Consider the following 16,006-nt stretch of genomic DNA (forward strand, 5'->3'; position numbering starts at 1 on the left):
CGTGGGCAGCCCCTTTAGTGTCGAGTAAATAATGTTTATCATAACGCGTAGCACAGCGTCAGAATCCAGGCTCTGTCTCTTCTGAAGCTCTGTAGGCCAAGAAGAAAGTCTTGTGAGAAGCCTCCCGTTCCTGAGTTAGGAGAGCTGTGCATGAAGGCGTTGGTGAGCGAAGGGAGTGCCCATGTCAGAGGGTGCTTCCGACACCTGAAGGAAACAGGTCTCTCTAAACAGAGAAACTGCTCAGAGCTTTTCTGGATAATTGGCACAGCTCTTCACATCTCAAGGGAATGAAAAATGCATGTTCTGGGTCATGCACTGCAGGCTGGCCCAAGTAGCTCTGCACCAAAGCAGTTCATGCTCAGGCAGGAGCTTGGACTGAAGAAAGCTCTTATGAAACTATTTAGAAGTCTCTCTGCTAGATGTGTTTTGCCAGATTGCAAAGGGCGTGCAAGCTTTATAGTGTATATAGCACATGGAGATAGGTACAGATATATGGCATGAATAAACGGTAATAAATGATTGAGAGGTAACAGTAGGAACAATATAGTGGGCTAAACAGTGTACAATAGTGAGGTTTTTTTTCTATAATTGTTGAAATGATACCCAGATATCAATAATTTCTGAGATTAGAAGAACTCAATAAATTGCTGAACTCCCTGTAGCTCTACCTGTAAGCTCTTCTCTCTCAATTTCATACATTGTATTTCTTTAAAGCAATTTTGTATTTTAAAATTTCCGGCTTGTTTCAGATTGCTGTGCTCATTGTTAATCCCTGCATTATTTCTAAGTGGAATTCTTTGTGTCTGCTTGGTGGTACTACTGTGGGGAATACGGCTCTGGATACAACAAAGGAAAAAACAGTTGACAACAGCAGGAAAAGATGGGAAGCGGCCATTGCTGGTTGCGTTTTTTCACCCATATTGCAATGCAGGTGGTGGAGGGGAGAGAGTCTTGTGGTGTGCCATAAGAACACTCCAGAAAAAGTAAGCATATATGTTTATCAAGTACGGTATTTCATTCTGAGCTACTGATGGTATTATTTATGCATATTTCAGCTTTTTAGATACTTAAGTAGGTATCATTTATCTACTAGTCCTGCATTCTTTTTATGTCACAGTTTCACTTGATTGCACCATTCCACTTCATCCCTTTACCCAGAGTTTGATCTGTCCTCCTGTGGCACCTCTCACTTTTCTCTCTCCTTGGGAGAACCCCTCCTCCCTCATCAGTTTTCCTGTACTGGTATGGAACTTGTATGGGCATAACTCGTCAGCAGAAAACTGGTAATCTTCATATATGCCTCTTAGTGCAGGAGGCAAAACAAGTTAATATCTGAAGTGGATTTAACACTAGGACATGCACTGGCTTGCACAATCTTCTACATTTTACTCAGGCTGTGCACTAGAGAGACATCTCGTAACGTGGAGCAAGGCGTTGTCTGTACAGTAATACTGAGCTCCTTTTATGTTCTACTAAAAAAAAAAATAATTCCCCAAGTCCTTAGCCGTATGTTTTTTTAGCAGATCAGAAAAAACAGTGGAAGTATAAGGAAAAGTATAATTCAGTTAAAAGAATCTCAGAGCTAGGCCAGACATTTGTTCTCACGTAACTTTTGAGTAATTTGAATGAATAATATTTTAGTTTCATGTTACAAAATTTGAGGAGAAGAATGTATGAAATTCTTTTTCTTTAACAGGTACAGAAATGTAACGTGTGTTGTTTACACTGGTGATAGACATGCCACTGGAGAAGAAATCATAGAAGGTGCTTTCAGAAGATTCAATATTAAACTAACTTATCCTGTGAAGTTCGTATTTCTAGAAAAACGCTACCTTGTGGAAGCTTCTCTTTACCCTCACTTCACTCTGCTGGGACAAAGTTTAGGATCAGTGTTTCTTGGCTGGGAAGCTCTTCTGAAGTGTGTTCCTGATATTTATATTGACTCAATGGGGTATGCATTCACGCTTCCCCTCTTTAAATATTTAGGAGGTTGTCGCGTTGGATGCTATGTCCATTATCCCACTATCAGCACTGATATGCTTTCTGTCGTTAGGAGTCAGGATACCAGGTTTAACAATGCAGCCTTCATTACAAACAATCCTCTTCTCAGCAAATTTAAACTTGTCTACTACTACTTCTTTGCTTTCATATATGGATTGGTTGGTTCCTGCAGTGATGTGATTATGGTTAATTCTTCTTGGACACTAAATCACATCCTTTCCCTCTGGAGAGCTGGGGCTTGCACTAGTGTTGTGTATCCACCATGTGATGTTCAGACCTTCATGGATATTCCATTGGAAGAGGAAAAGAGTACCACTGAACATTCCATTGTTTCTGTCAGCCAGTTCAGGCCTGAAAAAGATCATCCTTTGCAAATCAGAGCCTTTGCTAAATTGCTGAAAGAGAAGAGACTGGGGCAGCCTTTGTCATTGAAGCTTATCTTAATTGGAGGCTGTCGTAATCAGCAAGATGAAGAGCGTGTAAATAACCTTAAACGTCTTTGTGAAGAGCTGGGAGTTCTCAATGATGTGACATTCAGAATAAACATTCCCTTTGAGGAGCTAAAGAGACACCTGGCTGAGGCCACCATCGGCCTGCATACAATGTGGAATGAACACTTCGGGATCGGTCAGTATCTTTCCTCAGTGTTCAGCCGTTTGTACCAGCTGGGGACACAGTTGGGGAGGGCTTCAGTTCATGGTTGAGGCTCTTCCATGTAGGTGTCTAAGCATAGAGGTCTGCATGCCAAGCAGGTAACTCCCATTCTCATCAGAGGCAATCTAGCTGAGGTAAAGCCTACAGGACCAATTCAGATGACCAACCACTATGTGCGACTGTAGTGCAAGCTATAGCGCTGTAGATGTCGTAGACTGTGAATTATGGGCATCTTCTAGTCGCCTAAACAGACAGGTAGTCCCTTCTGTGCTGTCCGAGATGTCCTGCCTGACCTCCAGCTGTCACTCTTCAAGGTCATGGGTCACCCTAAGGTCCTGTGTCAGGTTTGCCAGCATTGCACAGGTGCCTTCCATACCCAAAAGATCCTCAGAAGGCAGCAGGTACTTATGTTTAAGCACCACAGGTTGTGCCCTGTTGGCTCTGCTGACTGCAGGGGGGAGCTTAGGCACAGTTCATGTGCAGACATCCATGTGTAGAGAGTTTGATTGTGTTTCACCTGCCTTAACTGACATTTGAAATGTCTAATATATGTCGTGGGGCTCTAGCTGCAGTTTCTGAGGTGTGAGTCTCCCATGGGTCCTGTCTCTCATTTGTAAGCACCTTGTAGATGCCACCAGGTACCCATGGTCATCTCATTGTGCTAGGTGCCTGTGCTAAGGCAATTAAGTCCTTAAGTCAGTTGCTGTGGCATGGAGCAGAATGCCAAAGAGGAGCTGGGACCTAGTTTGCCACGTGCTGTTGTACAGAATTAAGGTATGGGGCTCAGTTTATTGGAGTTAGTTGAGTCTTGACCTTGAAATGGAACGTAAGATTGCCCATCTGACATAAATCTACAGCAGGGTAAGTCAGCAGACAAGCAGATGGATACCGTGCTTGGCTATAATGTGACTAAACTGCAGTTAATGTCATCAAACTTTATTAGAATACAAGTTAAGTAAGTATCAGGAGTAGTAGTTTATACTCTGTAGGAACTCAATATAAAAAAAATTCACTCTGAAGTGTCTCCCAGAAGCAACTGCCACAAAATTGAAATAATGGTTTCTCGTATTTTTTCCCCCACAAAACAGGGATTTTTTTAAGTGATACAGTCACACTGTGATTTTGAATTTCAGCATGATTTCAGCTTCATCTCCAAGGGCTTTTTACCTGTGAAAAACATGTTCCAAAGCTTTGGAGCATTATTTATAGTTGGAAATTTTTGAGCTAGAGGAACTTATAAAAAATCAAATCAGTACTGAGAAGAATCAGCAATTAAAGTGATTTCTGAGGTCTGTTCTGGAAGCATGGATGAGAGTTGATGTATACATTCCATGCCATTCCTATGTCACTGATTTTGTTCGAGGAAGGCTTACTATCAGATTCCCACTTCATTAAAACTTCTTCTGTCAAAAATACAGATGCAGCAATACCAATTTTTACTAGTTTGTCTTCTTGAATTGTCAAAAGCTATAAAGATTCGTTAATCTGCAAAATACTGAACTTCTAAATATCATCAGATTGAAATGTGCACAGTCAGCTCTTCTCTCAGTATCTTTCTAAATGTTAAAAATCGTCAGTGTGAATGAGTAAATGAATACAGTTACCTTCAGCTCTATTTTTTTTTTCTGCAGCTGCCACCATACCATAAAGCCAGTGTTACAGTGTTCCCTCACAGAGCAGAACAGGACTGTACTGTCCCGGAACAGAACAGTGTACTGTTACAGAGCAAAACAGAACTATGAAGTGTTCTGTCACAGAACCACCTTCCATGTTTATCTTTACATTTTTTTCAATGTCTAGCTTTTTTTTCACTATATATACTGCCGATATAATCTATCTCAGGTAAATCAAACATGTTAAAAGAACCACAACTTAACCAATTATATCTGATTTCTAGATTTAGTTTTATGTGTTTAAGAGAAACTTATGATTTCAGTCCTGAGGACTGAAAAACTTGTTTTTCTTCTGAGACCATTTACTCTATTTTTCAAACTGATCTAGAAAGGCAGTCTATAGTAACATATAATTCTGTGTGGATTTTACTGCAGTTTTAACTTTCTAATGTCTTATAGAAAGCCAAAGTATGTGATATGCACATTCATATCAGTGGTTTTTTTGTATTTTACAGGAGTAGTTGAATGTATGGCAGCTGGCACAGTTATCTTGGCTCACAGTTCTGGAGGCCCCAAATTAGATATTGTGGTACCCTATGAAGGACATATTACAGGCTTCCTAGCTGAAAACGAGGATAATTATGCTGAGACGATGGCTTATATCCTCTCCTTGTCTCCTGAAAAAAGGTTAGAGATCAGAGAAAATGCTCGTCGCTCTGTCCACAGGTTTTCTGACCAGCATTTTGAAGAGACATTCCTGTTATCTGTGGAGCCATTATTTAAATAAATGTATATGAATAAAATTAACTTTTTATATTTGACTGTGTGTCACCTGTGAATATATCTAATCTATGATCCCTTGATCCAATTCAATAAAGAGATGTTTTCTTTCTGTCAGGGTATCTACTTTATGTAATAGAGATTTTTTGACTGGGAAAGAAATGCTCCTGAAAATTTTCAGTGTTGACTACATGACAGTACAGTGCCCTGCAAAACCCTCTGGATTCACAGAACCACCATATTTCCTTGGTAACAGAATTGCATCTGGAAATTCTTTTATTTATTGAGTCCTTTTCAATGTCCACCCATTTAATGACTCTTCACCCAGTCACACTTTTTAAAGTCAACATTTTTGTTTGATAGCTTTTGTACCCAGAAGTTTTTTTTCCAGAATCTGTAGCACATTTTCAGTTTGCTGTCCCCCATTGTGTGGCAAAATTCTATTATGTGGGATTTGAATTGTGGTTCTGGAGATTTCATTATCTGCAGTGATTCCTTTAGGTTAATTATATGGTGGTTTTGCTAGTAAGTGTAATAATTGCATTTGTCTATGATCCTTATATTAGTGATTTCCTCATGTCCTTTCACAGTATGACAACTTAATGGTATTTTTCCAACCCTACTCTATTGAAAGGTTTATCTGTTCCTAGGGAATAGAAGGGTCTAGATCAGAGGGCATAATTAAATGCTATACAAACATGTACATTAAAGCCCTAAACTACTGCTTATTGTATAATAGCTGAGAACACTGTGAACAAAATATTCAAAAATTGGACATCTGCTTTTGTATCAAAAATGGAAAAACAGTCCTTTTTTGAGCCATCAGAGCAGTATTTTGTATTTTAGCAAACTCAGAGAAGTGCAAAAAGCTACTGAAATCAGACTTTAGAATGTGGTTTTCCCTCTATTTAAGCTTCACCTGGATTATATGAAATTTTGTATATGAAAAAATACGGTTGGGAGAATGGACTGTCCTTTGTTTTATTAGGAATTGGGGTATGCACAGTTCTCACAGTGCTAATAGACCCATTTACTGCTACTATATAAAACTGCTGAGCAGTTGGTGATACTACGGAGGGTCAGTACAGTGTAAATGAAACTGTTTATAAAGCTGTATTGGCAGTACACAGAGAATATGAAAAGCTGGAAGAGCTTAAAACATTGCGCTAGGGAAATAAAATATACTGACTAGGAGTCTTTCTTACATGATACAAAAATGGTTAAAGAGAGTATGCAATCAGAAATTTGCTCAAGCTTGTGTTGTCAGAAATGTCCCAGGTAGTTCAGAGTAATAAAGATGCAAGTGCATTTAAGTCTGGATGAAGATTTTTCAACATTTAGACATCTGAAAGGTAGCCTGGTTTTTTTTTTCTTTTAAACAAAATAGTAACAACCTTCTATTACTTCTAATGGATCATTTAGCACTGTTGAAAAGCAGTTGATTCACTTGGCATTTCATATCAACTATCCTTAAATTTTGTTACTGATGTTGCTGAAATTTCAAGCAAGTTTTGAAACTAACTGTGCTGGTGTTCTAAGTAGCTCTTGCTTCCTGCTTGCCTTTTTCATTATGTGTGTCAACACTAAATGACCCAGAGTTATTTTCTAAATCATCATCAAATTTTCCAAGTAGTTTGCAAAGTAAACTCATCTTTTCTTCATCTGTTTGACCTTTATTTATTGAAAGGATGGGAGACTCCATGGTTCTCTCTGATGGAGAAGTTGCCACTTTTTCCAGAGATTCCTCCAGCTCATGTCTGAGTTCATCTTCAGAATCTTCAAAATTTCTGTAAAGTAAAACAAGATAATTTAATTAAATATATTTTTGTTACAAGGCCTCCTCTTTTCAAGGTATTTGAGGTTTTTTTAAACCCTTTATAAAGAATATACAAGTGACACATGTAATGTGAACTGTTTCTTCTTTGTCCATGATACTGTCTACCTGTATTTATATGATAAGAGAACAGGAGCTGCAAAGCCATGTTCATACTTCTGCATAACATTTGAAATGACAGCATTGGCATGTGACATATTAAATTACAGAATTAAAAATTAAATTAGCAGACTCTGTAAAACAAGTCAGGTTTTTTTCATTTATGCATTTAAAAGAACAGAAAAAAGCTTCAGGCAAAACAACCTGTCATTTCATGAAAATTGTTCAGTTGTATGGACTTTGTCTTCTGATGTGCTTGACTTACGTGTCTTCATCATCTGATCTTGGCTCAATTCTGCCTTCAGCAACAGCAGAGTATGTTTCTGAATCATCTTCCTTGTTTTCTTTTGGAGGCAACATAGTTAATCTCCCTTCTGGAAAGAAAGATAAATTTTCCTTTATTTGTATATTAGCTCCCTATAAAAGTGCATGTAAAGTAATAGCAAATAAGTAAATGCTTGATTTTTTTTTGTTGTTCAAATTACAACAATGTAAATACCATGCTTCTGTTATTTTTGATCACATGTTCTAGTCAGTGGCTTGTAACTTCTGCTTAGTGGAACCTAGTGTGTTTGTAGACCATAACCAAAGGACTACAAAAGTCAAGTAAGAAAAGCAATCTGATGTTAGTAGGTTTACGTTCCTAATACTGCCTTTGCAGTGGAAAACTGAAAATGGGGAGTACTGTTTGGTAAAGATTGAAAATTACTACCTGGATGTAGCTATGGTTACCTAAAAATTCTCGCTCTCAAAGGCTGAAGGGCAGCCCTAACCTGAAGGGGGGAGAACAATGCTAAAAGTAGTTGTTTTAGTATAAAGACTTAATTCAGCATGTGATCCAATAGAAATCTGTCAGTTTGGGTAACACTGTACTCTACAATGTCAGCTTGAGTAGCAGGGCAGAACTGGGTATTGAGAGAGTGCCATATTTTAATAAATGTAACTGATAAAAGCAACAGCAATTAGAATATTTGTGTGACTTATTTAGCCCTGTGAACTGCTGTCATTAGCAAAAAGTGGTTTGAATTTCATTTGTTTTGCTTTTTTTTTTTTTAGTATGTAAGCAATAAAGATAGTCTTAGGAGAGGAATTTAGCTGGTACATTTAACTGGTTTAGCCTTTAGGATGGGTCATTTTTAAAAGAGTTTGTCATGTTATGAGAAAACATGTATGTGAGGCATAATTAGCAACTGACTGCACAGTTGCAAATGAAAGCTGCTTCCCACAATCCATAAAATCGTTGAAACTTGTCACGGTACAATTTAGCTGGCTTAAAAGTCCTGTCATCCAATTACACATTCAGGAGATTGGCAATTGTGCATAAAACCACGTCTGGTTACATTTACTGCATCTTTCCAGGGAAAATACACTGGCTTTTTAGCTAACAACTTTGATGCAAAGTAAATGTCATTTTTAAAACAGCCTTGTTACTTTAGGGAAGTTTGCTGCATTGTGAGTTCAAATCAATTTCAGTGTCAGCTGTATCAGCATGGACCATTTTGTAAAGTAAGTAACCACTGTAGTTTAAGCCAGCATGTACTACAATTTACAGCTGTTCTATGGAAGTACATATATTTGCATAAATGGTTTTTACATTCTTCAGCCTCAACAGATGCAGGGACTAGATCCAGGTTTGTGGGACTGGTCAATTTCCTGGCAGTAGCAGCTTGCCTCTGTCTACCCAAGCAAATGAAAGATTCTATATGAAGGTAAGCTGGTAAGTAGGGCTTGCCCTTTTCCATGGTATTGAAAACAGGAATGTCCTGAAAGAGGCCTTTCACTGCTTTGGCACAGAGCAGTGGCTGCTGGGACAGGCTGCCCATGTTCTTCTAGTTTGGCAACTGCTTCAGAATGTTGGTTCTCATTATAGATGCTCTGCCAATGGTGGAAGAAATAATACACTGAAGAAAAACTTGCAGAATTTACAGTAACATCCTACCTATTTCTTCTTCAAGAGGGATGAAGGAGTCACTAGACAGCTCTGCTTTTGCTAAGATATTCAGGAGTGTCCCTGGTGGTTTTTGTTTCCACTGCTTCCTGTTTTCTGGGATGTCTTCAGGCAGAATAGCACTGTCAGCTGAAGAACAGGAAGGTTCTTAGGTCACTAAAGCATGACTGTGGCTTGGCACTGTCTTTTGTCAGATTCAGACTTTCTAGTCTTGACACTGATTTCTTCCTTTTGAGTAATGCTGGAACCTGTGTGTTTTTTTTTTCTTTGTGGAATACTCCTGATATTTTTATAATTATTTAATCTGATTGATACTGTAGAGAAAAAATAGTTTGAACTATTTGTCACTGAAAATTTCTAACACCAGTTTTAATGCTCAAGTAACTGCTTATTAGGCCTGGAACAGACAGGTGCAGCTTCACTGAGCTGTCCTTGCTTGGCTTCTTGGTGCTGAAAAAGCTTCAAAGGAACTCCTGTTTCTCTTGCGCCCTATGCTCTTTGATCTAAGGCAGAATGAACAAGAAGTGGCATACTAACAAGACTCTGCTTTGTCTTCACTCTCCATGCAAAGTCTTAAGGTTATTTCTGTGTCTCTGGGGTGCTGGGAGCATGCTGGAATGCTGGAAAAGCTCCTTGTTTGCAGCACCCAGTCACTGGAGATAACTGGCTGCTTGGGAATATATGCACTGGTACTGCAAGAAACTTAGCAGTTAGCCTCTTCTGAAAAGGAGTGTCACCACAGCCACAGCTGTGTGAGGATGCGCTTGTGACTGTGCAGCAACATGAGCATGTGGAGCAGAAAACCACTACTCTGCCACACCCTAGGGTGGCATTGGCAACTGGCCGCCTTAGTTCTTGTGTGTCATCAACTCAAGGCCCAAGAAAGTGGTGTTGATTAGCTGCATAGACTGGCATTGTTAGCCCTTGTTACTCAGGCCACAGAGTGATTCATAAAAAGCAGCTCTCTTATATGTATGAGCAGCACAACAGGATAGCAATATTAGACAGAGGGGAGGATGACGACTACATTCCATGGCTTAACACATACAATAACGTCAGTTATTATGAAGTTCTGCAATTAAAAGCCTGCCTGATTATGTGAATATTCTGGTATGGAATTGTTTTGGCAAAGGTCTGGAAGCAGTCTGGCTGAATTTTAGCAGCTCCCTACTTTCACTGAAAAACAACACTTTCTCACCAAGTTCATTTTCAGCCATAGTAGGACATACAGATGTGACATCAGCATCAGTTAAAAAATTCAGTAGTGTCTGAGGGGCTCCAGCTTGCCAATGTCTTCTGTTTTCTTTTGTATCACCAATATCATTTGACTCTAAGGGGAAGAAAAAGAGGAGGCAAAGTTATTTAATTCTTTTAAATAGATTTCAGTGTGATTATATTATATGATATGTAGACAGAGCTCATCAGATAAACTTGCTATAGCCTGGAGTTACTGAATTTAACTAACTCCTATATAATTTTCAGGATTAATGCTCAGCATTGCATTTCACCAAGAAATACCTGTTTGGTATCCAGATAGTTCTTCCAAAGCTCTGTCCATATGATCTTCATAAACTTTCACTGATTTTTCCTTAAGATTCTCACCATCCACAAAAGTTAAAGTCTCATAGAGTTTATCTAGTACCTGCAAAAAACAATAGGTTACTCCAGAAAGAGAAAACAAATATGGGACAATAACTAATCACTTCTCATCTTAACTGTGTTTGCCAGCCATTCTCATGCATGCCCAGGAAAATTGTATGACAAAAAGTAGAAGCAGCAGAACTCAAAAGTCACATTATGATTTGCCTGTCAGAGGGCTCTGCAGAGATGTGAAACAACAGAATGACAAAATAGTGCTTTATATAATATATATATAATATATATACTAGAAAGAAATTACATTTTTGAGGTTGCTGTTACAAATATTTTAACAATTCTAACATACTAATAAAAATCTTAATAGGTAGCTATTACATGTTGATCAGCTAGAAATGTCATTTTAACGAAAGAAATGACATAATGTTGTCTGTGGTCTCACTTCCACTTTTTTTTAAATAACATCTGATGCATCACAATATTATTATTGCTTTGTGATACAAGACTAGTGAAAAGAAGCAGAAATGTACTAAAACAATTTACAAATCAAATTGGTATTTGCAGACTAACACAATTTTGAGTTGAGTTCTTCCCCTCAGCTCAATTTACAAAATTTAAATACCTGTAGTCGTTCATCCTTTATCATGTGAAATATTGACCCAGATATAATTTAATTTTCTTCTAAGCAATTATCCTCTTGAAGAAGGTCAGATATATGCAATATGTCCACAAATCCTCAATAGGAAGCTTCATTATAACAAAGGTAGAGCATGATGATACTGGAAACAATTAAACCCTGGATCACAGAGCCACTGTCACAGTTTCAGATTACTAATGTAAATGCTTTGGATGTAACTACAACGTACCTCTGCTTCTTGAATGCTGTCTTCCTCAGGAACACATACGTCTAAATTAATTTCAAACTTTACTCCTCCCTAAATAAAATTCACACACTTTATTAATTTATTTTATTAAATAAAAACATTTAATTAACTGTACGCAGTTTATATAGAACTACAAACTTGAAAATTATTCTCCTGTTGAAAATAACTTATTTAACAATATTTTTCTTCTATTTAACAAGATCAAAGTTGAACAAATCAGACAAAAATAGACTTCTTGCAATACAGTTTATGGATATTTTCAAGTTATTGCATCCACATTTGACTTGAAGGGAAGGTGTCTTTGATAATTATTTAATTCAAATCCTTGATAATAATTTAATTCAAATCTTTGCAATACACAGAGTTGCTTTTTACAGCTGGTTCTCAACCAATATTTAAATTTTAATACTGTACTGCTTTTGTGCAATATTTCACAGAAGACTTTTAGTCCACTTCACAATGATCTTATGGTCAGAAACCTTCTCAATATCTTGTGTGCATTTCCATTCAATTCCCATCCTGTTCTACAATTCAAGAAGCATTGCAGAGAATAATTTTTACAACAAAATGTTAAGAAATTAGCAACCTGACTTGACTTAACTTAAAATTAAACATGAGTTTCCATACACTGCAAAGGCAGTTTGATAAAAAGATGAATAGGTAGGGATTAATGACTATCTGGGAATATCTAAAGGGAGTCTCTCCCTCAAAGGATCAGAAAAGCTCTGCTATGCATTTCTTAGTGATTCTACCTTCTTGCAGAAACTTTTAACAGTAGACCAGCACTCTTCATTGACTCTCAAATAACTTGATTTCCAGAGCTACTGTGATAACACAATCATTTGAAATGCACAGATATAAGAAGAAAATGGAAAAAAAATACAATAATAAGGATGGATACCTTTGTGTTATGTTTCTTTTCTAAGATTTTTTGGTCTTGCCTATCCTGGAGTCTGACTTGTTTAAAGTTTTCTTCCATGTCCTGGAAGGAGGAAAAAAAAACCCAACTTACCCCTCTTCATATTCCTACATCCTATGTTAGAACATGTCAGATTAAAGCACAGTAAATAACTGTATGCAGCTACTTCAGTGATCGGCTGCAACTAGGGCATGTCCTCAATCTCAGGTGAAAACACAACAATTCACAGATTTTACTTTTTAAAAATATCTATGTAGTTCCTCCAGCATTTTCATTATCACGCATTTCCCATTAAATCATTGAGAATATAATTTCTGTCCTATGGTGGCTCTGGTTGCCTCTAACTTACTTTATCCCATCAAGTCATGTGTGAATTCATTTCAGCAAAAGCCAGATCCAGGATCCATGAAAATCACTGAAGAGAATCCTGCTAATATTGGTAGGTTTGGCCGAAGTTCCAGCTGCAGTAGGGTAGCAATGTCTGTCACTGGTTTATGTGGAAGTCTGCCCCTTGCTACTGAACAGTGCAGGGAGTCCTACACCACAAGGCAAATCCTGCCTGAAGAACCCTAGTAGCTAGATCAGGGCTGTTTTCCCTTCAGAATAGACTGGGACTTTGGACACTGAGATTAACTTTCATAAATTGAGGCTTTCATTGATTTCACTTGATGAAAACTGAACTTGTTGCTGCAGAACTCCATGTCATCTGGAAACCTCATCGGGTGTTCATGATGCCAATATTGCAAAGTAAAAGTGGAAAAATTCTGAAACTTGATTCCAGCCACTGCTCTGATAGTATTTGATGAGAAAGAAGTGAAGGAGTCCTGTAACTGGAAAGCTTTGGCTCTCGCTTTTCCTCCCACTTCTCCCAAATTTTTGTTTAAGTAAGGAGTCCACATAAACCTGGATTCTCACTTCCCACAAAGTACTACTCTGGGCTCTCAGGAATTGCTATATCTTTTGCACAGATTTCTCATTAAGATTTGCACTGTGAGTGGCTTCTTCTTTACTTCACTCAGAAACCAAGGAAAAGAAACATACCACAACAAAGAAATTAAGTACAAGTACATCCTAATATTTACAGATGAAAAAGAATTACGAAAACACATCAGGACGCAGACAAAGAAACTTTTCAGGATATTCATGAAGGGAACCTAGGAAGACTTTCACATGTGGTGCAAGCATCAGATGCAATTTAAGCTTTACCATTTTTCAGATTTGTCACAGAGAGTGAATCAAAGACCATGCAGGACTTGCATAAAAAGGTCTGTTTAGACTTGGAGATGGTACTGATACCTGAAGTGATTCCTCTCTTTTTCCAGCTGTACCCTTGGTTTCAGACTGGTCCTCAGCTGTCCCTTGCCTCACAAGATAGGTTTTATCTTGTATTTTTTGATTCTCCTAGGGAGCATTTTTATAAAATGTTAATTTAAATTTCTAATTAAGTGTACTAGCTTAAAAAATAAAATGGAAATATAATTGTCAGTATGTTTGAGCTTTGTTACCTGGAGTACTCCTGCTCTAAATCTGAATTCTTTTATATCACTATGGTATTCTTCCCGAATTTTCTGCAATTGTTTCAGGTACTCCTATTAAAGAACAGTAAGCAGAACACACATGTATTAGAAATACATATAGAAATAACACTAGCTAAACAAAATATTCTATGGATATCAAACTGTGTATATTCAAGAAAAAGGGATCAGTGTCCTTTACTGCCAATTTTAAAGATTGCTGGATGCTTCCTATTAGAGGACATTTTGGAGTTATAACTCTTCCAGACTTTAACCTTTTTGAAGTTTTACAGACTGTTTCATGCTATATTTTCTGTAGAATTATATCTAAACCAGCTAATTCCAAGAATAACCTAAGGACTGTCCGAGCAATGACTCTAAGGTCGCAATCCAAAAATAGGGGACTAGAAATTAGGACATAAAATTTTGTATTATTTATTGTATTGCAACCTGCTCCCTGAAACAAAACAAAACCTAGAAATCTTTTCTTGGAGACGCTTCAACATTCTGATGCTTTGAAGCAAAAACTTCAAATTTGGCCAGATTTGTTACTGTTTACTATTACCGTTTATATGAGAGTCTGTCCCAATTTACTCATGTTACAAATGGAGAGATCTGTAAAATTTAATTTTCTGGTATATTTAGGACAGACTTTGTGAAACTAAACAGCAACAGTCTCTGAAGAATGCGTACATGATGAGTATGTTCTTATTCCAATGTTTGATCATTATGTAAAAGTTAATATATTAATATTTATTCAGACATTTTTTTTATAAATCAAAGATAGAAAAATTAAATGTATTTACATGTGTTCATGTAAGAAAGAAGTATCCGTTTGTTTTCTTGGTCACGCAAAAAGCAAAACCAGAAAAGTATATTGTTTCTGTATAAAATAATCTCCAAAAGTTATAACATACCAGGGAAGTAGTATGCATCACATATATCACATTCTACATGTTACAGTATGACTAACAAACAATGAATATGCATACACAAATAATGCACATATGACTATTTTCTCTGACTGGTAAATGTGAGGATATATTGTCCTCCAGCATTAGTTTCTGCAGTGATGTAACTCCTCTGATCTCAGTCCAAGTGAAATAAAAATCAAGGCCATGGTTTATGAAATTATTATGGACATCAGCTTTTGTTCAAGTCTTCACCAGTTTATGTAAGATGGAACCCCATGAAAACACCTTATATTTTCCTAGGCATCAGATGGAAAATAATTAACTCTTATTTAAAGAATACTATTGTCAAGGAGTGTAAGAACACAGCTTTAAGCAACTAATGAAGATATTTAATTTACCTGTTCTTTCAATTCATTCTTTCTAGACATGTCCTGCTGGTGATTTTTGAGATGCTCTTCCTTTATTTTCTCCTGCTGTATTGGGTCATGATATGCATCAGCAGAGGATGGTCGCAGTCCCTATGGATGTACAAACAAATTCCAGGGCAAAGGAATTTTCCTTTACAATGTTTTCCTTCAGTGCTCACTCAATTCACTCTCCCTGTTGCACTGAAGTGTGCAGTAAGGCAAGTGTATATTTTTGGAGAAAAAAGTTATAGTAGAATTTTACATTGCTATAGTTTTGTATTAGGAAATAAAACCTCAAGATGAGCATTGTGGAAAAGATCAATGAATTCACTAGAGCAGAAATTTGTTCCTGTCAGTGTTAGAGTTTGCTGTTAGAAAGACATCAGATCATCTTATGGATTTTCATTCAGTTTCTTTTACAGATTTATTCTATGATTCAGTATTTACTTACCAGCTGTTTTTCCACTTTAATCTTGTACTGTTGGGCTTCAAAACGCCTTTGAAGATACTCTGCAGGCCTGAGAGAAGAAAGTGATGTTCATATACTATACTTTATTTCACAGACTCTGCTATCTTCTGCACAAATAATTCTCTATAGGTTCTATCACATATGACAAACAGAGCTTTCTTTGTACTACATTAATATATAAATATGGATAAAATATTTGTAAATACGGAACAACAGTAAAATAACACAAAGAAAACATATCCACTTCAGGCATTCCCCTTCCTATTATGTCAGTTACATTAGCCTTCTGAAGAGTGCAGCAAAGTCCTTCTCTACCTTTTATTTGATAAATATTATGTGAAAGCGTTAACGACTTGGATGAGGGAGTAGAGTGC

At 37.2% G+C, this 16,006-nt stretch overlaps 2 protein-coding genes across 2 annotated transcripts; one reads left to right on the plus strand and one right to left on the minus strand.

Annotated features, from left to right (window-relative positions):
- Positions 1-749: 749 nt before the first annotated feature.
- On the plus strand, positions 750-5,160 carry ALG11 (ALG11, alpha-1,2-mannosyltransferase; the record flags this gene model as incomplete). Its single annotated transcript, XM_010087209.1, has 3 exons — positions 750-983; positions 1,697-2,628; positions 4,784-5,160. Coding segments are annotated over 3 exons (1,438 nt in total), but the record flags the coding sequence as incomplete, so codon positions are not given.
- Positions 5,161-6,582: 1,422 nt separating this feature from the next.
- On the minus strand, positions 6,583-15,681 carry LOC104471748 (serine/threonine-protein kinase Nek5-like; the record flags this gene model as incomplete). Its single annotated transcript, XM_010087210.1, has 11 exons — positions 6,583-6,835; positions 7,247-7,325; positions 8,921-9,058; positions 10,128-10,259; positions 10,448-10,571; positions 11,392-11,460; positions 12,311-12,391; positions 13,625-13,729; positions 13,834-13,917; positions 15,155-15,274; positions 15,615-15,681. Coding segments are annotated over 11 exons (1,252 nt in total), but the record flags the coding sequence as incomplete, so codon positions are not given.
- Positions 15,682-16,006: the final 325 nt, after the last annotated feature.

Source organism: Pterocles gutturalis, unplaced genomic scaffold (assembly GCF_000699245.1).
Source record: "Pterocles gutturalis isolate BGI_N339 unplaced genomic scaffold, ASM69924v1 scaffold52791, whole genome shotgun sequence".
Lineage (NCBI taxonomy): Eukaryota > Metazoa > Chordata > Aves > Pterocliformes > Pteroclidae > Pterocles > Pterocles gutturalis.